This window comes from Monodon monoceros, unplaced genomic scaffold, assembly GCF_005190385.1.
Source record: "Monodon monoceros isolate NGI ecotype Baffin Bay Population unplaced genomic scaffold, NGI_Narwhal_1 Super_Scaffold_2, whole genome shotgun sequence".
Taxonomy (NCBI): domain Eukaryota; kingdom Metazoa; phylum Chordata; class Mammalia; order Artiodactyla; family Monodontidae; genus Monodon; species Monodon monoceros.
In genome coordinates this window covers 15750354-15770440 of record NW_021703776.1, presented here as the reverse complement: position 1 = coordinate 15770440, position 20087 = coordinate 15750354, and the positions used below count along the sequence as shown (strand labels likewise).

The 20087-nt window shown below is 34.1% G+C and overlaps 2 protein-coding genes across 3 annotated transcripts in view; one reads left to right on the top strand and one right to left on the bottom strand.

Annotated features, from left to right (window-relative positions):
- Window positions 1-20087, bottom strand: part of COG5 (component of oligomeric golgi complex 5) — a 284211-nt gene that overhangs the window by 194644 nt on the left and 69480 nt on the right. The gene's annotated exons all lie outside the window — the stretch shown is intronic.
- On the top strand, window positions 11943-18139 carry GPR22 (G protein-coupled receptor 22). 2 transcript variants are annotated; one of them, XM_029233627.1, is made up of 3 exons: window positions 11943-12332; window positions 13278-14204; window positions 15937-18139. In XM_029233627.1, the coding sequence occupies exon 3, from the start codon at window positions 15962-15964 to the stop codon at window positions 17261-17263; it is 1302 nt and encodes a 433-aa protein (XP_029089460.1). In that variant the 5' UTR covers window positions 11943-12332; window positions 13278-14204; window positions 15937-15961; the 3' UTR covers window positions 17264-18139. The 2 variants fall into 2 exon arrangements, with proteins under 2 accessions (XP_029089460.1, XP_029089459.1); XM_029233626.1 differs by lacking the exons at window positions 11943-12332; window positions 13278-14204 and adding an exon at window positions 14267-14301.

Here is a 20087-nt window from a genome sequence, read left to right as displayed (position 1 = left end):
GTGGTCCAGTGGTTAAGATTTGGCGCTTTCACTGCCATGGGCCCGGGTTGGATCCCTGGTCAGGGAACTAAGATCCTACAAGCCACGAGGCCAAAGAAAAAGAGTCAGCCAGGAAAAAAAGAAGAAAATGTGATACAGACTGTATGTGGCCCCAAACGCCTAAAATATTTACCGTCTGGCCCTTTACAGAAAAAGTCTGTCAATCCCTAGTCTATCAAATAGCACCTGTGAGAGGGGAGAAATGACTAGACGTTAGAAAACATAAATTTGCAAAAGCATCAACCTCAGTAAGCACCAGTGTTATCCTTTTCTCCAACAGGGAGAAAATTAACAGAGACACAAAAGAAAACTGTGCAGGGCAGATAACTTAAATGGAAGGAATCTGAATTACATGATACAAAATATTACCAGCCTATGATTAGACTGTAACTTAAGAAACTAGGCATAAAAAGTAAAATCAAATATTTTAATAATTTTAAGACCATGATAAGAGGAATGCCACAAGATGGTTCATAATCAACTGCTAAAAGAAACTCAATGATAATTTTTACAACAAATTTGGAACTTCTGCTTCCAACCTGAAAGAGTAATTAGTACAGTGTTTACCCTAGCAACTAGAAAACTGGACAAAATTTATGAAAATACCATTTTCAGACACTGGACAACAGCAAATGCAAGACTGTGATCCCTGAAAAACAAATGAAGTGAAATCTATAATTATCCAGGCTTTCTGCCTAAATACACTTTCCCCTACAACACAAGAGAAAACTCTAGTGAAGCACAATGGTCTGGATGAGTTGAAGGGATGAATGTGAATTAAGGAAGGCTGAGGCAGCCAGAAGCTGAGGCAGAAAAAAGTAAGCTAAGCAGAGACACAATTCCAGAAATTTCTATATAGGGTTTCTTGAATATTAAAAGGAATATTATGTTATGAATACATATGTAAGACTCAAAGAGGCCAGGCAAAGAACTACCAGAAAGCCTGCAAACTGATCAACTCTAGGAGCTCACAGAGAGAGCACTGCAAGATGTTCCAGCTTGGAAAGCCGGAATGAAGACACATCATTGAACACGGGGGAATTCATTACAGATCTCTGAAGGATTATGCCTTAATGATAAGGCTAAACTAGTCTCAGAGGAAAGGTTCCTATAAAACTGACTCAATACAGCTTAAAAACAAACCTCAAAAGAATCGAGTTGATCCACAAGTAACCTGACTAGCTAAATGAACAAAATACAACATCCACTAAAAGAAGACAACAAAATCCATTTACAGTGTTCAAACACAATGGCCAGCATCCAATCAAAAATTATTAGAAATACAAAGATGCAAAAAAAAGATGAAATTAAGTGATAAAGATTTTTAAATATCTATTATAATTATGTCCACAGATTTAAAGAAAAATATGAACACAATGAAGAGAAAATGGAACTATAAAAATTGATCAAATAAAACTTTTAGAGCTGAGAGACTTCCCTGGTGGTCCAGTGGCTAAGACGCCACGCTCCCAATGCAGGGGGCCCGGGTTTGATCCCTGGTCAGGGAACCAGATCCCACATGCCGCAACTAAGAGTTTGCATGCTGCAACTAAAGATCCCACATGCCGCAACTAAAAGATCCCATATGCTGCAACTGAAGACCCCACATGCCGCAACTAAAAGATCCTGCATTCCGCAACGAAGATCCCGCACACAGCAACGAAGATCCTGCGTGCCGCAACTGAGACCCAGCACAGCCAAATAAATAAATTAAATAAATAAATATTTTTTTAAAACTTTGGAGCTGAAAAAAACAGTATTTGAACTGAAAAATTCACTGGAAGCACTCAATACAGATCAGACACTACAAAAGAGAAGACTGATGAACGTAAAACCAGAGCCAAACTAAAGGTACAAAATATAAGCGAACAGAGACTTAATGATACATGGGACAATACCAAAAGCCAAAAGTACATGTTATCAGAGTCCCAGAAGAAGAGGAAAGATGTGAAAAAGAAAAAGTACTTAATGGATTTTCTTCAAATTTGATGAGAAAAAACAAACAACAAATTGAAGCAGCAGCAGCAACAACACAAACCCAAGAATATAAGTGAGCCCAAAGGAAGGTAAACACAAAGAAACCACACCAATGTAAACCATAATGAAACTATGGAAACGATGAAATAAAAATCTTAAAAATGGCCAGAGGGAAAAAAGACAAATTACATAGCAATGAACAAAGGTTAAGATCCATCACAGACCTCTCATCAGAAACTATCCCTACAGAAAACAACAAAATAGTTTTTAAATGACAAAAGAAAAAAGTCAATATAGTTCTCTATATTGAGTGAAAATAAGTCAAAAATGAAGACACAAGGAAAACATCTTTGACAAAAGCAGAAAGAACTTGTTGCCAGAAAGCCTGTACTACAAAAAAAAAAAAAGAAGTCAAAGTTCTTCAGATTGAAGGAAAATAATACCAGAATCTCTGATGTACAAAAAGAAATAGTGTCAGAAATTATAAATCTATGCATAAATATAAATTTTTTATCTTTAAAATTTATTTAAAAGATAATTGGCTGTTTAAAACAAAAACAGTAATGATCTATTAAAAAGTTTACAACATAAGTGAAAGTGAACTCTTAAAAAAAGAAAAAACAGCACGAAAGATGGAAGAGGGCCAAAGAAAGTGATATTATAGTAAGTATCTAACATTGTGATATGATCTATTACTTGTAAAAAACAAAAAAACTGTTTTAAGTTAAACATGTATATCATAAAATCTAAAACAACCACTAAAATAAGAAATTTAAAAGATATAGCTAATAAGTCAATAGACTACTTACTATTCCATTTTATTTAATCATTAATTACTAAAAATAGTAATTTTTCCTATTCCATCATTTGGAATAGTAAAAATGGAATAGCAGAAGTTACTTAATCCAAAAGAAGGTAGAAAAGGGAGGAAAAATGAAAAAAGAACACATAAAACAAAACAAATGCCAAGTGGAGGACTTAAACCTAATCACATGGAAAATTATATTAAATGTGAATGTTCTGCACTCCAATTAAAAGAGAGAAATCCGAATGGAAGAAAAGCAAAAACAAACTATTACTATCCACAGAAAACACACCTTAAAAAATAAAGACACAGAAGAGTTGAAAATATATATGATGTAAAGCATATCAAAACAAACCTGGAGTAACTACATTGATATCAGACAAAGCAGACATCAGAACAAGCAGTTACTATTAGGGATAAAGACATATAATTCATAACGCTCTTAAATGTTCATGAATTCAATAAAAATACATGATGCAAAAACTGGAAAAAGTGAAAGGAGAAATAGATAAATTCAGAATTATAGTTGGGAACTTCGTATCTCCTCTTTCAGTAAAAAGTTACCTTCAGTAAAAGGCTAATAATACAAATAAACAGAAAATCAGTAAGGCAAGAAAAGACTTGAACTGTATTATCAATCAAATTGACCTATTTGACATTTATAGAACACTATGCCCAACAATGGGATAAAACACATTATTTTCAAGAGTACATGGAACATTCACTAAGACCATATTCTGGGCCATTACACAAACCAAAACAGATTTTTTAAAACTGAAATTGTACAAAGTATGTTCTCTGATCGTGATGGAATTAAATTTGAAATCACTAACAAAAAAAATTTTTTTTAATCACCAAATATTTGGAAATTGAAAAACTCACTTTTAAATAACCCATGTGTCAACAAAGAAATACAATGGAAATTAGAAAATTAGAGAACATACTGAATGATTACAAATATTTGACAAAAAGAGATTTAAAGCTGTTAAAGAAACTTTCACCAAAGTAGTAGAAGGAAGGAAATACTAAAGAGCAGAAATCAATAAAACAGAAAAAGAACTATAAGAACACTATTAAGACCAATGAAACCAAAAGCTGGTTATTGAAAAGATTAGCAAAACTGATAAACCTCTAGGCAAAGTGACCAAGAAAAAAGAAGATACATATTTCCAATATCAGTAATGAAAGGGAAGGTATCAGTACAATCCTGCTAATATTTGAATATAATGACAAAATGTTAAAAATAAATTAATGCCAATAAATTTGGCAAATTAAATGATATAACAATTTACTTGAAAGATACTTATCACCAAAACAGACAGAAGAAAAATTAAAAATCTGAATCTATTAAATTACTTGAATTTATAATTAAAAGCTTTAACAACATAAAACCTTGTGGCTCACTCATCTTCTCTAGTGAATTCTATCAAACAGTTAAGGAAGGACCAGTACCGATCTTACACAAATGTTTTTAAAACTAAAGGAAGAAGAAACATTTTCAACTCATTATGAATCTGACATTATTGCCCTGATTCGAAAACCAGACCAAAAAAAAAAAAAACAATAAAAGAAAATGACAAACCAATATCCCTCATGAACATATAGGCAAAATACTTCATCAAAATAACTGCAAATAAAATCATGCAATATCTAAAAGGGTAATCTACTATGACCAAGTAGGGTCATGAATTTAATCTATATTATCGAGGTAAATAGCTGCCAGGAGACCTGAGGTTACAGGGCAACCAACCAACCCAAACTCTAAAGAAAAACAGGTACCTTGAAGGACAAATGGGGGGCATGAGCACTTGAGTACCTGGGGAAGACAATCCTGGACACCAGGAAGAATAATTCAGCTAAAATTGTTAATGAATTCCTAAAGGCTGAGTTTGTGCTAGCAAGAAAATATAGAACCCATGGAGGCCACAAACACAAGGGAAGGCATACCCACTCACAGGTTCTTCAGAGACCTCACCAGGTTTGCGCGTGCGTGCACGCACGCACGCACACACACACACACACACAAAGACCAGGTGCAGAGTGAGAGGTCTGAGAAAGCATCCCTCATGCTTGGGGATGAGAAGAGCAACCACTGAGAGAAAGGCATGAAGTTCAGCCTGGATCCTTTCTACCACCTCTAATGCATGGGAGAATAAAAGTCTAAAACCACTGAGGGAAGTGCAACAAACCCTCTGATTCTCTGAACATTGTTGAAAACCCATTCGAGCTACGAAAAGGAAGCAGCAAAAAACCCTATATGCCTAGGGGAGGAAAAGGAATTCCAGTACAAGTGGAAGTGGGTGACACACATTGAGAAGTTCCCTTTCCTAAAACTTAGAACACCACGGTTACCCAGTCTACTATAGTGGGTATCTTGCTGTTTTTGATAATGGATCCAAGTGGAAATGGGAGCAATTGGGATGTACAGGCTTGAGTGACACAAACTGACTGGTGGCTGCGATTTGGTCCATACTTTGCAGCCCCAAAGAGAGATGTTTTTAACCTGTCTTCCAACTGGTACATCTGAAGGCTATGCTATAGGCAACAGCCCAAGACTCAGTAAAAATACAACAACGTTAATCAAGAGGAGTATTGCTCAGAGCTATGAGGATGGAACAGAGGGATCACATCCACTCTCGGTTTTCTGGAGCTGGCACTGAGACTGAACAGCTGCAGCAGCACAATGGATACCATCAGCTTATAACTTGGCCGAACTATCAGTCAACCAGGTCTAGGTATTCACAGGAACTTCTGTGCATCAAGGACCCCAATGAACCAGTGGTTTGCTTCAGGTGATGGAATGAAAGAAAAGGTTTCCCCCAAAAGGGTTCACTTCCATCCCCATCCCTTCATGCAAAACCAAGATTACACTAAGGCGAGGCCAGCTGCACCCTTGAATAAACCATTTTCATTTGTTCATTTGACTTTCAATGAAGCCTATTGGGCCCTTTCCTTGTTAGTCGTCAAGTCCAAGTGACATCAGGCCAGAGAGTCACAAGGCACCTATGGGTCAGGTGACTGGTTTTAACAAGACCATAGCAGTAGGCCTGTTCAAAAGAGGTGCACTTGGCAGCTGGATCAGGCAGGTGGCACTGCTGTGCTAAGAAATGGCCTGAGCACTTTAGCAGCCGCAAAGTCTTTATTTAACTAAAGCTGTGTTTTTTTCTTTCCTCCTGGGATGGTACATTGTGCTAGATCACCGGGGAGGGGAATGCAGGAGCCCGTGAATGGGGCAATCTCCTGTTAATTTATGAACCTTCACAACATAAGCATGTAAAAAACATCAATACCAAATACACATTTGCCAGGGGAAGCCAGAAGAACAGTACATGAATAAGCCCAGAGGCTCCACCCACACTTTAGCTTTTCTTGAATTTGAGTGCCACCCACTGTCCACCCCCCCCCACAGGAACACAAACTAAGGACTTTCACACACACATACAAGGGACTAGCCAGCAGACGACATTATTTTCTGACCAGGAGCGTGGGGCGTAGAGTAGTGGGGGGCTGGCTTGTAGAAGAGGGCTGAGGTGGTGGGAGGCTTTTCTCCTGCTGGTTCCTCGCCCCGCGGTCAGCGCCACTTCCTCCCACATGCCTCCAAACTCCTCTGAGCCCCTGGGCCTAGGGGCTGTTGAGCTGCCCACGTGAGTGCTGCAACAGCTCCACCCTGCAGTCCGGTGCCTTCGGCCTCCCTGCCACCTACTGTGCTTTCTCCCCACAGGAGCAGGTTGGAGGGTGCTTGGGGACCTCTATCCAACAGAGCTATAAAAGTTTGAATTTCTCCCCTCTCCTTGCGCTCCCCTGCCATACTTGGCTTTTATTTTAAGCAGCTGAGGTTAGAGCAGAGAGGGAGAGGAATCAGAAGGCACAAAGGGAAAAAGAAGCTCTGCACCAATAAGCAAGACTTTGCAGCTACATCCAATTTCAACCGGCTGCCTACTTGGACTCAACAAATGAACTTATAACGTATTAAGTTTATCCAAAGCTCTGTATCCTCATTGCTGAACGCCTTTTATTTTAGCTCCGGGGAGCCCTTGATTCAGTAGCTACAGTCATACTGCCTTCTGTGGAGGCCCAGAGGCTTGCTGCCTCACAGATGTAATTACATTATTTCTTCCTATAGCCTGGAGCCTGAGCAACAACCATAGTACCATTTGGGCAGCTTCATTTAACTGCTTAGCCTCTAAGAACTCATTAACACGTAAGTCAGTAAAAGATCTACTAGCCCACCACTTAAACACCACTTAAACAAGAGCATTTGCTATTGCATTTCATGCTCTCTAAACCAGCCCACAAGGGCCCTTGTCTTCTCTTTTGTAGGAAGCCATGTATCAGTCAACATCATGTCCTCGTTGCCAATATTGTCAGAAATCGTGAAGGGTCTAGGATTTTACCCTATTTGCAGGCTATGAAGCTAGCTTGTTTCTGTCATGTATACTGGCAGAAGACACAGCAAGCAGTATGAGAGATCATGTCACTCTGACAGTTCACTTTCCTATCCAAGTCCTCCTGGCAGAGGGACCTGCTTGGATACTCTGGATACAGTAGGTTTGCATCACAGCCAAAGAACACTGTGCTGGACAATTTACCATTTTTATAACAAGCAGAAGCAAGTCTGCTCTTTGGGGAGTTATTATTGCATCCCTCCAAGTGGCTAGCTTCCAACACAACCCTGAGAAATGGACCAGGTAAAGAACAGTCAGGTCTTTTCATTCTTAGCATGCCCAGCAATCCCCAGCATGCCCTAGGACCTTCAGGGATGCTCAGGGCCCATGGCAGAATGCTTCTCCCAACACACTTTTATCAAATCTAATACCAGAGGTCCTACACAGTAGCATAAGGCAAGAAAAGAAATAAAAGTTACACATGGTTCAAGAAGAAGTAAACTGTCTCTATTTGCAGACAACGTTAATTGTCTGTACAGAAAATACCATGGTATTCACAAAAAAAGTTCCCAAGACTAATATATGAGTTTAGTGAAGTTGCAGGATACAAGGTCAACATACAAAAAATAATTGTATCAATATTTCTCTCTACTAAAAATAAACAAGGATAATAAATAAGCAAAGGACTCATAACAGCACATAAGAAGGGATTTGCCATAGCTTTGTTAAATATGTAATCTAGTTAATCAGCTGACTTGGTTTCAGAACACAGAAATGAATTTGATCCTGCATAATAACCTACAATAGAAGAATTATAAGAAAAATGAAGCAGCAACAGAAAGAGAAACCAATGTGGAAAACAAAAGCATAAACATGTGTGTGTAATTCTTTGATGGAAATATGAGAAAAACATCAACAAAATCCGTAATATTTAAAAATGCAAAAAGGGGTATAAGGCAGTCAAAAGAGCATGCCAGTAAATTAGGGTCATGGGTCGTAATAATTTGGACAAGGGCCCCAAACAACATGCCAACAGTAGGACAACAGACGGAGATTAAGAAGTAGTAATAGTCACAGGGTCCAAAATCGAGGTTTGGATGAGAAAAAAGGAAAGAAATGCCATGTATTCATTGCTGTAATAGACGCTGGCAGATGACTTACAATCACATACTGTGAAAAATAAAAATGAAAAATTTTAAATGCCCAACTTAGGTGAGATAGGGAAGGATGGGGAAGAATGCTGGAGTTTTTCGGTTAAGACATACAATTCTGATGCATGTACTTTTCCAATTATAATCAGTTTTCAATTATCCTCTTTTATAGATAATGAATCACCAATTATAATCAGTTATAATCAATTATAATCAGTTTTCAATTATCCTCTTTTATAGATAATGAATCACCAATATTGTTGACTCTCTGCTACCCTGGCTACTCCCCACTTGAGGGAGGCTTCAGCAGATGGTCCACTTCTATTTTTCTGGTAAAACATTTGTTGTGATAGAAATTTAAAGTTGAGAAGCCAAATGAAATTTTTGAATTGGCTTTAAACTGAAATAATCCTTTCTACCTTGGCCTCTAGTATCAGAGAGAGTTGAGAGTTAGCTATGTTAAGTATTCACTGAAAAAGTACTCTTGAAGCAATATAATTTAAAAAGTGATTTTTCAGCAATTAGAAACTAATTTCGCATATATACTTTGCAAATAGTTTCAAAGCACTGTCAGTTGTGGTTAATTCCAATATTTCACAAAGTTGAGGTTTTTTTATTTACAAATTCAAAATCATCAAAAATTCTGTAGCATTAGAGACAGACACAAGCTAGATAAGAATGATCTGATAAGAACAGTACATTTAAATGTGAACAGTAAATTACTCTCTCATACTCAAAGTTGTCCAAACTTAAGGAGGCAAATATATAAAATTAAAAGTCAAGGACTCCCATATCAGGAATTTTAGTTCCTAAACTAAATAAAAATCAAAATGTTTTTAACTTAAAGAAAAACACAGCTTGTGAAGAGGGATTTTAATAGAGATATGTGAGTGTTAGATTCACATCTGTTGCTTAGTTATTATTAGGAAACTTAAACTGCTTTCCCAGGTTATTATTAACTAATTAATAAGTAATCTATAAAATGATTTTGTAACATTTGGTTTTAAATCACTAATTACAGCATTTTTCAAAATTAGTATCCTATATGAATACAAAATATATTAAATGCAAAATTGTGAAAATCTGTTGCTATGGAAGTAAGAATCTGTAAATTCTGATGTTTATAATTTGATATTAATTTTTTTCATGAAAAGAATATAATCTGATTCTCACTCAAGGGGTTTAGATATCTTCTTCTTTGTTAAAAACAAAGGAATTTAGAATTATCCTGCTAAGAGATCAAAGAACCTTATAATCATCAAACCAATTTGTGGTTTTAAAAAAGAAAATTATAGGGGAGTTCCCTGGTAGTACTTAGGATTCGGGGATTTCACTGCCATGGCCCAGGTTCAGCCTCTGGTCGGGGAACTGAGACCCTGCAAACTGCGTGGCACGGCCAAAAAATAAAATAAGAAAGAAAAAGAAAAATATACTAAGCATTGTATGCAGTAAGAAGTAACCATTATTTGTAATATCTTGTGTATCCCTAACCACAAGTCACAGGGAATAAAAGGTGTTGTCTAGACCTAAACTTTCTTGCTGTCATTATGTCTTACAGAGATCCCAGAATTTATTTTTTCAAAACAGTCTGAGTATAACTTGGAAATACTGTCTCACAGAGAGCTAAACAAAACACAGAAATATACATCAATTTAAAAAGTCAAAGCTATATCATGACCCAGAGAATGCTTGACTTTTCAAAAGTCATGTAACTAATAAGTAGTGACTGAACCCAAATCATCCAATTTTAAGTCAAAACTACCCTCAGAATTTTCCAAAGAGAGAGGGCCAGCTATATATAGTTAGAAGGGGGTTTGCAGACTTCTAACTTACCTAGACTGACTAACTTACCCACACCTTCTCATGTCATTAAACTTCTCTTTGCCTTTGTTTCCTCTACTTCATGGTGATATTTTGACAATAAATGTAAGCAAATACTTGAATTCTTTGGGAGAAAAGCACTATATGTATTTCACCATGTTAATAACTTCTCATCTCTACCACAAGTTTCAACTGATATCCTTTCTTTACTTTTAGTTTTAAGCTGCAAACAACACTATATGTGTGCATGTGCACACCTGTGCTACCTTTCAGCATGGCTGGCATTCTAAGATCCTTTTCTCCAATTTTCAAAATGCATGAAAAGTAGCACAATATTTTAATTTTTATCATTATCAAAGCCCTGCCACCCAAAGCTCTGCAGAAAACTGTAGAAATTCACAGCAAAATTTTCCACCACATTACTCTCAACTTCTGTGGAAATGCAACTCACAGCTCATATACTATTCAGCCAGCCCCCTGTGCAGCTTAAACACTAGCAGTGGAAGATTAAAATGTATACTGATTTTCAAAATTATAAACAGTAACTTCAATTACAAATTAAAAACCTAGCACGTATTTTAAAAAATGCACATCACTAACATTCCTAAAATAATGGAAATAGGTAATCAATATTCTAATAATTCAGTGATTTGCAATGTCTTCTGTTTTGTTAAGAGATATAGAATCCAGCCACTTTATATACTCAAGTCTAAGAAAAAGGTTTCCTCAATGTGTTCCTCAATATTGAAAATAGAAAATTATTCATAAGTAACCAAAATTAACAGAAATTTAAATTTAAAGTAATATTTTGTTATCTACACCATTGTTTTTAATTCTTTTGACAGCATATCGTAAAATAATTTAGCTTTGTAACTTATGAAGACATGTAATTAACTTCCTTTTTCCTTTACCAATATATTTACCCAATAACATTAGCATACAGCTGCATACGACATTAGAGTATAGCAATCCACTAAAAGTACCCATGTTAAAAACAGAAACAGCAGTTGAAATAAAATATGATGGCACATGATCGGTACATATCTACTGAGCACGGGTTACCAGAGGTGAAGACTGAATAGTAATATCAAAAGTAATGCACATGATTAAATCTTTTCATACTGAGACTCTACTAATAGCAGTGGAATTAAAAAAAAATTGTAGGGTGTAATCACCTTAAATTAAGCTTTTTAATATTTTGAATGAATGAATGAATACCTGAATGAATGACTACTGCAGTCGTAATATTTAACACCTTGAGATGTTCACAACAATTTGGAATACACAGAGAAGATGACCTGAATACAAACAAACTAGTTGAAATTCAATGTGGTTCACAGTAAAGATGCAGTGCCCTTCTATTTGTAGAACAAAGAATCTCAACAAAAAAACATATATACAACTAAAATATTTTCAAGTGCAATTATCCGAGGCTTTAAAAAGAATATATACATTTTACTATGTAATTCTTTCTTGCCCCCCCCAACACCACCACCCTATATCTTTTTAATGTTTGGCAAAAGTGAACAACAAACCAGAATACGCATTTTTTTAAAGACTAATTTACTCCTGTTCTATTTAAGAGCAACACACAACCACTTATAACTACAGCCTTTTAAAAAAGCATCCTTATATAAAACAGTGGGGGGGGGGGGAATCCCTGCTATACATATGAAGCACAATTTAAGCCCAATACAACTGACCAATCAAAATTAGTGAATGCACTGCATCTCTCTGCAGTGGAGAGAAGCCACAAGGTAGGCTGTCATTCTGCAAAAGCTGCCCAGAACAGGCTTTCCTCTGAAAAGCAGTGCCATTCCTTTTTAGAAAGACTGAATCTAAGTGCTGTCTCTGGAGACAAGAAGCCTTCAGTATGTTAAATTACTTTCATTATGTATTTTCAGATGCTTATTGATTCCACAGTAGGAAGAGTGAGAGACTGCAGCAGCCTCCAAGCAGCACTACATGTTCCATACATTAGCAGTACTGCTGAAACAATGGCACAGTACAGACACACATTTTCATTAAGGTCTTTTTCGAAGAGGTGTTTATGACCCTCTTCCCCCAGTCCTCTACTAACCAGTGAACAAAATGAATCAATCAAAACTGGAAATGCTTCAACTACATCAAGAATTTATCAAATCTTTAGCAGAGGTAAGATGTGTTCCTTATTATAGTATTCAGCTGCTTTTAAACCAGCATAGTGGGGTAAAATTACTTTGAAAAATTTCAGCCTAAATTTTAAGAGTTTATTTGCTTAATTTTACTTATTGCTAAACATGTATCTTTTAGATCTATTTATTTTAAGACATGATATGTTTTAAATGTATTTTTTTAGGATGCAATGTTAAATACAAAGAATATTCTTTGTTGAATCACTCTGAAGATAGATATCAGCGTTTTAAGTCACTTCAGATATACTGAATATCCTTAATTTCATCAGTAGTCTTTCTGAAGTGTTCAAAAAATGCTTATATTTCTTGAAAGAATCAGTTTTACTATTTAGCTATTATTTATTACTCAATTTTAGGTTTATTATTGGGCATGCTCATTGAAAATTATTTAATTTGCAGTCACCTTTTACATCACCCTTTACATTTCAATTACATGAACAGTTCATCAATGGAAATTTATAGTGTTTTATCATGGAATCTGTTTTAATCAGTTATAATTCAAACCATGTGCTGATAAGCAAGCGACAATATTTTACAGCAGGAAATACTGTAAAATTTATTATAAAGATAAGAGGGAATGACAGTATGTTTAATGTATGCTAATTGCTCATAATCTCTGAAAATACAGGTTAACTTCTAAAATGAGAGCAGAAATTGGTTTAAAAAATACAGCTTTTCTTTCATGGTAATATTTGTAATGTTAACTCTATTACTAAATATTATACTTACAGTCTTTGTTAGGAAAAGAGAATATTTAAAGAAACCGTTAAATTTATGCATAACCATGGCTCTAATAATACAGTTTGCTTACTTTGATAAAAAATACTGTGTATGGTGTTAAATAAACACAACTAAAGTAACTTTCAATTAATAGGAAATTATTAGGAACCCTATTCCTTAACCATTTTTTTTTCTTTTTCACAAGGGCCCAAAGCAGCTAATTCAGTATTTACAACTGACAATATGAAGAATGCATCTGACCCATCACCTCCCTAGCTGTCTGAATCACAAACTGCAGGATATTCTTGCAACAATGATTTTAAGACATTAAGGAGTTAAAACCAGAGAATATAGGTCTACGTTACTGCTGGGATATAACATCGACAGTAACCATCCTAAGAAGATGCTATATAAAACAGCCACAAAATGAAAATATAACTGTAAAAGCCTGAAAACAAAATGGTGAGCATTTTTAAAGGGGAGTTTATAATTTAACATACCAAAATTGTGGAGCCACCAATTCTTGAAGAAACAATGAAACATGGATTGCCAAGAGAATGATATACATTACCAGCAAGCTAAATGAAGCTGTAGCAAGTATTTTTCTGCACTAAATATTCAGATATTCGTATCAATTGATATTACTAAAGGATTTTTCCATCTGAGTTTTATGACCAATTATGTATCCTCTTCTTATGAAAACAAACCAAATTAAATAGCAGATGGTTTTTATCAAGAGAACATGGACTGGACTTATAACCAAGTTATGTGACCAAGAAATCATTTCAAAATAATGAGGACTGCTATAGAAACAGATTTACATTTGTAACAAAAGGATGTCTAAGTACATTTTAGAAGCTAGAAACCTTATGTTTCTTTTGTTTTCACATGTTCTGGAAAATAAAGAGACATCATCACATATTCTCTCAAAGGGAAACAATTCCTATCATTTGAGGAAGTTTCTCTCGGTCGTGACTTTTTAAGGCAAAACAAACACAAGTATTTTGTACTGGTCTTTAGAAATTCATCAGCCAACTAAATCTCACAATTCATGCAGTTGAAGTACTGGAGAGAAAAATGAAAGAATTCCTACAAGACATGAAATAAAACACAGCTACTTCACTGTTGTCAGGTAAAAATTCATGTCCAAATCTGTTAATGACATCATGTATCATATTGTGAAAAACTGCTATAGTGAGCCAAAAGGCCCATAAGGCAACAGCAAACAGGTAGGTCAGAAGATGCATGCACCCCACGACACTGTTTAACATTTACAAGAGAAAAGAATCTTGCTCTAGAGTAGATGCATTTTCCTTAATTATCATCTAAATTGACACTCCTGCTTTATTTAATTCTAAATCTAACTGATGTGACAAAAACCTGATGTTTAATCTGTCAGTTCAGAAAATTTGGCACACTTTAAAATTTTCCATTTTTATAGGATTTCAATGCTGGCTAAGACCTTCACTTACTCAAATATATGCCTTTAGTAAGCTCAAAAGAAATTAATAATGTTAGCATTTGTGTTTCTGAAACACTACCTTTAAAATAATATGCATAAATAAAACTATATTCTAAAACTTGTCAAAGGTTACATCAAGTGAAAGGCTAACATGAGTTCTGAAAATTATTAGCTTTTATAATTTGTTATGATTTTGCAGGCAAAATGCTGTACTTGAAATGTGAAATATAGTTGGTTGTATGATTTTATATTTTAACTAAATATACTAATTACTGACATTTTAGCCCAGCAAATCAGACATTATTTTTATAAATTACTCTAAACTTCTATATATTAAAACATAGATATACATGAATTAGCAAGAGTTTGGTTTTTTTCTTTTAATTTTCCTCAAAATGATATACACTGGGTGATTTACACAAAAGGTTTCACAGGAAATGTGTAACTTTAATAGATTCCTCAGAAAATGGGCTTCAGACACTCCTTTTCCCTAAAATTTCAGTTTTTGCTTTAAAAATTCTGTTTAATAAAATCAACTGATGCATTCTTTTAAACCACCTTAAAAATGGCTATTTCTTAATATGATATTAAATTTCAATTTTCTCCTTCTACAAGATATGAAAGGGTGTGGTCACAAAATAAATCATTCATTCATAAGTGATTAGTGCTCTTTTACTAAGGTCTGTGGTGTTTTACTTCAAAATAATGTCCTTTTTTTCCAATTTTTATAAGTTTGATTGTTATAAAGTTCAGTGAGCACTTTCACTGAGAAATATTTATCATTTGCCTACTTCAGTGGGAAATAACTCCAGATAACCCCAAACACACTGTTGACTGCTGAATATGAATTTCAATCAAGAACACGGACAAAGTGATTTAAAACAAACTAGTGCTCTGTGCCATTTGTCATTTTAAGTGAACATTTGTCCTGTTCATTTGAAATCTCATGGGAATAATTACACCTACACTAATTGTGCTACAACATGTTAAAATAGCGTTTATTTTCCACCTACTCACAACATTTTAAAATGAAATCTTAAAACACTGGGCTAAAATTAGTTTTGCATACTGGGTAGTTTTATTATACAAAAATATACTGTATCTCAAATAATAACCTTGAAAAACCCAAATAAGGAAAACCTTTTTAGTTTATTAAACAATTTTGAACTATATAAGAGCAATCCCCAGTACAGTTATTTCTTCAAATGGGGAACCCAATTTCCTTTTACATCAAAACAATGCAAACCTTGATGTTTTCTAATTCTACATTTTCCATTAATAGTTTATAAATTTAAAAATTAAACTAAGTACACAATAAAAAAATTTTTTTACAAAGAACACAGGTTTTGTACGTCATTTAAATTGCCAAATATCAAATAGTTTATTCTATTTCACTTTCTAGGGAAAAAACCAACTGCTCCAAAAGAATGTGTTTTTCTCCCATTCTGGAAATCAACATGCAGTCTGAATCTAACATTACAGTGCGAGATGACATTGATGACATCAACACCAATATGTACCAACCACTATCATATCCATTAAGCTTTCAAGTGTCTCTCACCGGATTTCTTATGTTAGAAATTGTGTTGGGACTTGGCAGCAACCTCACCGTATTGGTACTTTACTGCATGAAATCCAACTTAATCAACTCTGTCAGTAACATTATTACGATGAATCTTCATGTACTTGATGTAATCATTTGTGTGGGATGTATTCCTCTAACTATAGTTATTCTTCTGCTTTCACTGGAGAGTAACACTGCTCTCATCTGCTGTTTCCATGAGGCCTGTGTATCTTTTACAAGTGTCTCAACAGCAATCAACGTTTTTGCTATCACTTTGGACAGATATGACATCTCTGTAAAGCCTGCAAACCGAATTCTGACAATGGGCAGAGCTGTAATGCTAATGATATCCATTTGGATTTTTTCATTTTTCTCATTCCTGATTCCCTTTATTGAGGTAAATTTTTTCAGCCTTCAAAGTGGAAATACATGGGAAAACAAGACACTTCTGTGTGTCAGTACGAATGAATACTACACTGAACTGGGAATGTATTATCACCTGCTAGTACAGATCCCAATATTCTTTTTCACTGTCATAGTAATGTTAATCACATACACCAAAATACTTCAGGCCCTCAATATTCGAATAGGCACAAGATTCTCAACAGGGCAGAAGAAGAAAGCAAGAAAGAAAAAGACGATTTCTCTAACCACACAACACGAGACTACAGACATGTCACAAAGCAGTGGTGGGAGAAATGTAGTCTTTGGTGTTAGAACTTCAGTCTCTGTAATAATTGCCCTCCGGCGAGCTATGAAACGACACCGTGAACGACGAGAAAGGCAAAAGAGGGTCTTCAAAATGTCTTTATTGATTATTTCTACATTTCTTCTCTGCTGGACACCAATTTCTGTTTTAAATACCACCATTTTATGTTTAGGCCCAAGTGACCTTTTAGTAAAATTAAGGTTGTGTTTTCTAGTCATGGGTTATGGAACAACTATATTTCATCCTCTATTATATGCATTTACTAGACAAAAATTTCAAAAGGTCTTGAAAAGTAAAATGAAAAAGCGAGTTGTTTCCATAGTAGAAGCTGATCCCATGCCTAATAATGCTGTAATACACAACTCTTGGATAGATCCTAAAAGAAACAAAAAAATTACCTTTGAAGATAGTGAAATTAGAGAAAAATGTTTAGTACCTCAGGTTGTCACAGACTAGGGAAAAGGCTAAGTTTCACCAAACCCACACTCAGAAGTTTTCAATTTAAACTGTAAAAAATTACTGCCAAATATAAGAAAAACATTTTAAGTACTGGTTATGTTGTAAATTTTCAATGTAAATGTCAAGATTAGATTAGGTCATATATATTCAATTTCTTCATTACTTAATGTATTTGTTGCATGGCAGTTTGTTAAGGTAATATCATGTGTATATTTTGTCAATATTATGTCCATCAGAAGATATTTATGTAAGTCATATTTTCTAAAGAATAAATACATAGCCTTAAAACACTGTATAACTTTAAAATATAACTGACACAGGTATCCTTGCTTTTTTTTTTTTTTTATAAAGTGTATTGTTTCTAAGCCACAAACTATAGATATATCTATATGTTAACAACTGGAATAGCATTTTAACATAAAAACCAAAATTATGGGCTCCAAGCAACCAAAATGACCCAGGATTTTCTATACCACTATATTATGTTTTCTAGCATAGTCTACTTGCTATAATATTTGATTCATCAAAAATAATGAACTATATATGAAACTTTATCCTTTTTGGAATGTAGGAAATTGTAGGATTTATCAGGATTTTAAAATTCAAGAACCAAAAAACAAACAACCGTGTATATGCACATCAAGATAGGGAAACTTTTGAAATTCAAGTTTATTATGAAAAAGAGACTGATTTTCTAAGATCAAGGGCACTATGCCTATAATATACAAATGAACTGACAATAAAAGAAAGGAAGAAAACTAAGGCTTCTTTCCTCCTTCCTCACTTTGGTTGAGTTAACCCAAATGCTCTGGAAATACAGTATACTGGCAAAAAACAGTGCATTAAAATAAACAGACATCCTAACTTTATTCAAGTCAGCCTTTTTGTATAACAGAAGTTAACTACTAAAATCTGAATACAAGGAAGGAAAAAAAAGACTTTATGTCATTATAGAAAAGCCAACTCTTTCTAACTTTAGAAACATAGCAACTTTAGAGTCATACAATTTACACAATGTTCCTACACTCTCAGAGCTCCCAAGTGTTTCCAAATATAGTAGTCCTTTTCAACTCTCGAAGTCATTAAAGTGGCAATAAATCTTGTGAATTTTTTTACTCTACACCACGTAATTAAATTTAAAGCATTTTGCCTCCAATCCCCAATTCATGTTAAAAAACTGTGAAATTACTAATTCTAACTATAGATATCAGGTTTGAGAATCTCATATCACACAAGTATTTTCCAATTGTTATAATCTAATAATCTATTGATGAGTGCTAATTATCACTGTACCTGAAAAACAGCAATAAGTTATTTAAAGTAGGCAAATACTCGCTCCCTTGTAATGGGTTAACTGGACAATTCTTTATTGTTTTTTCATACTGTATTCACTAAATCAAGTAGCAACTCATTTTTAAATAAAAAATTTTTATGTCATGCAATAATAATCTCTCATTGAAAGAAACATGTTTTCATTAGGTGGTCTTCTATAATTAAGAATTAAATGTTGGACTGTGAAGAAAACAACCAATTCAATAATATACCACTTTTATGTAAATAAATGAAATTCATCCAATTTAGTTCACTGAATACCTTATCCCTTGGGGAAATGAGAACCATGCAATAGCAGGAATTCATTGAGGTTTACATGACAAATTTAACAGTGATATATTTCTGATAATAATGTTATGCTGACATAATGTCAAATCTTGGCAAAGAAGCGGTTTCCTCCTGCCTTACTTTGTATTCTTTTATGGAATTAAAGAAATGCTTCAATTTGACAAAATGTAGCATAAACAACTAAGACTAATTTTTTGAAAACTTAAAGAGAAATTAGTATTGCATAAAGACATTAAGAAAATTTTCATTCGACAAATATATTTAGCACAGAGTATCTCCTAATATATTCATTTAAAAATTTTTAAATAATTTTGTACTTGGATTTCTGAGCATAAATATTTTAATATTTAGCTTTATAATCTTAATAAAAATTAGACTATTTTTAGAAAAGTCTTCATGTTAAGAAAAATCCATTGTGTTCTAAATATTTTTCATCTTCAAGTCTATAAACATGCCAAAGAACTCAGTTTAAAAACATTCTTCTAATAAATCTGCCTAAACTGCGTTCATGCCCTCTTGTTCTCTGTAATAAGAAATCTAACAAAATAAAGAATAGCAAATATTATAATGTTGCCCTCTAAGCTGTTACTACTTCTACACTTGACACTGGAACTATTAACAAGCATTTCTGCCCACCTGTAATAATCTTTCAGACATACAAAAGTGCACCCACTGGTTTACAACAAAGAATACTCATATTTACCAGATAACCTCTAGTAGCTTTTCAGTGTTAAATAATATGTAAACCAAAATAACATTTATGTTAAAAGTTCAGCTTTTAAAAACAAGTCACAAATATGTTTGCAATTACTGATCTCAGCTTAAAGGAGAGAATGAGAAGCTTAGATAATTTTTTATTTAAATGTTGTTCAATGAAAGGGTGAAATATTTTTATTTTTCTTATGATGGCCCTTAACACAATGTGTAAATTTTTTACTTTATTTCAAATAATTTTACCAAAAAAGCATTAATGCTAATTTTTCATGTTAGAATGAAATTTTTAAATGCAAAAGCAATAGAGGTAACAATACATTCAATATGGGATCTTCTTAAAATCATATTTTTCTATCCATATGCCACAAATAATATCAATTTCTATATAGCTAACGGGGTTAGTTCTTGAAAACTACTAAAAACTATTCTTTTAAAAACTAACCAAAGATGAGCTCAACAAGATATGGAACTGTTGTTTTCTCTTTTG

Excerpts from the sequence above, each read along its gene's own strand:
- GPR22 (XM_029233627.1), top strand. The coding sequence starts at position 15,962 with ATGTGTTTTTCTCCCATTCTGGAAATCAACATGCAGTCTGAATCTAAC.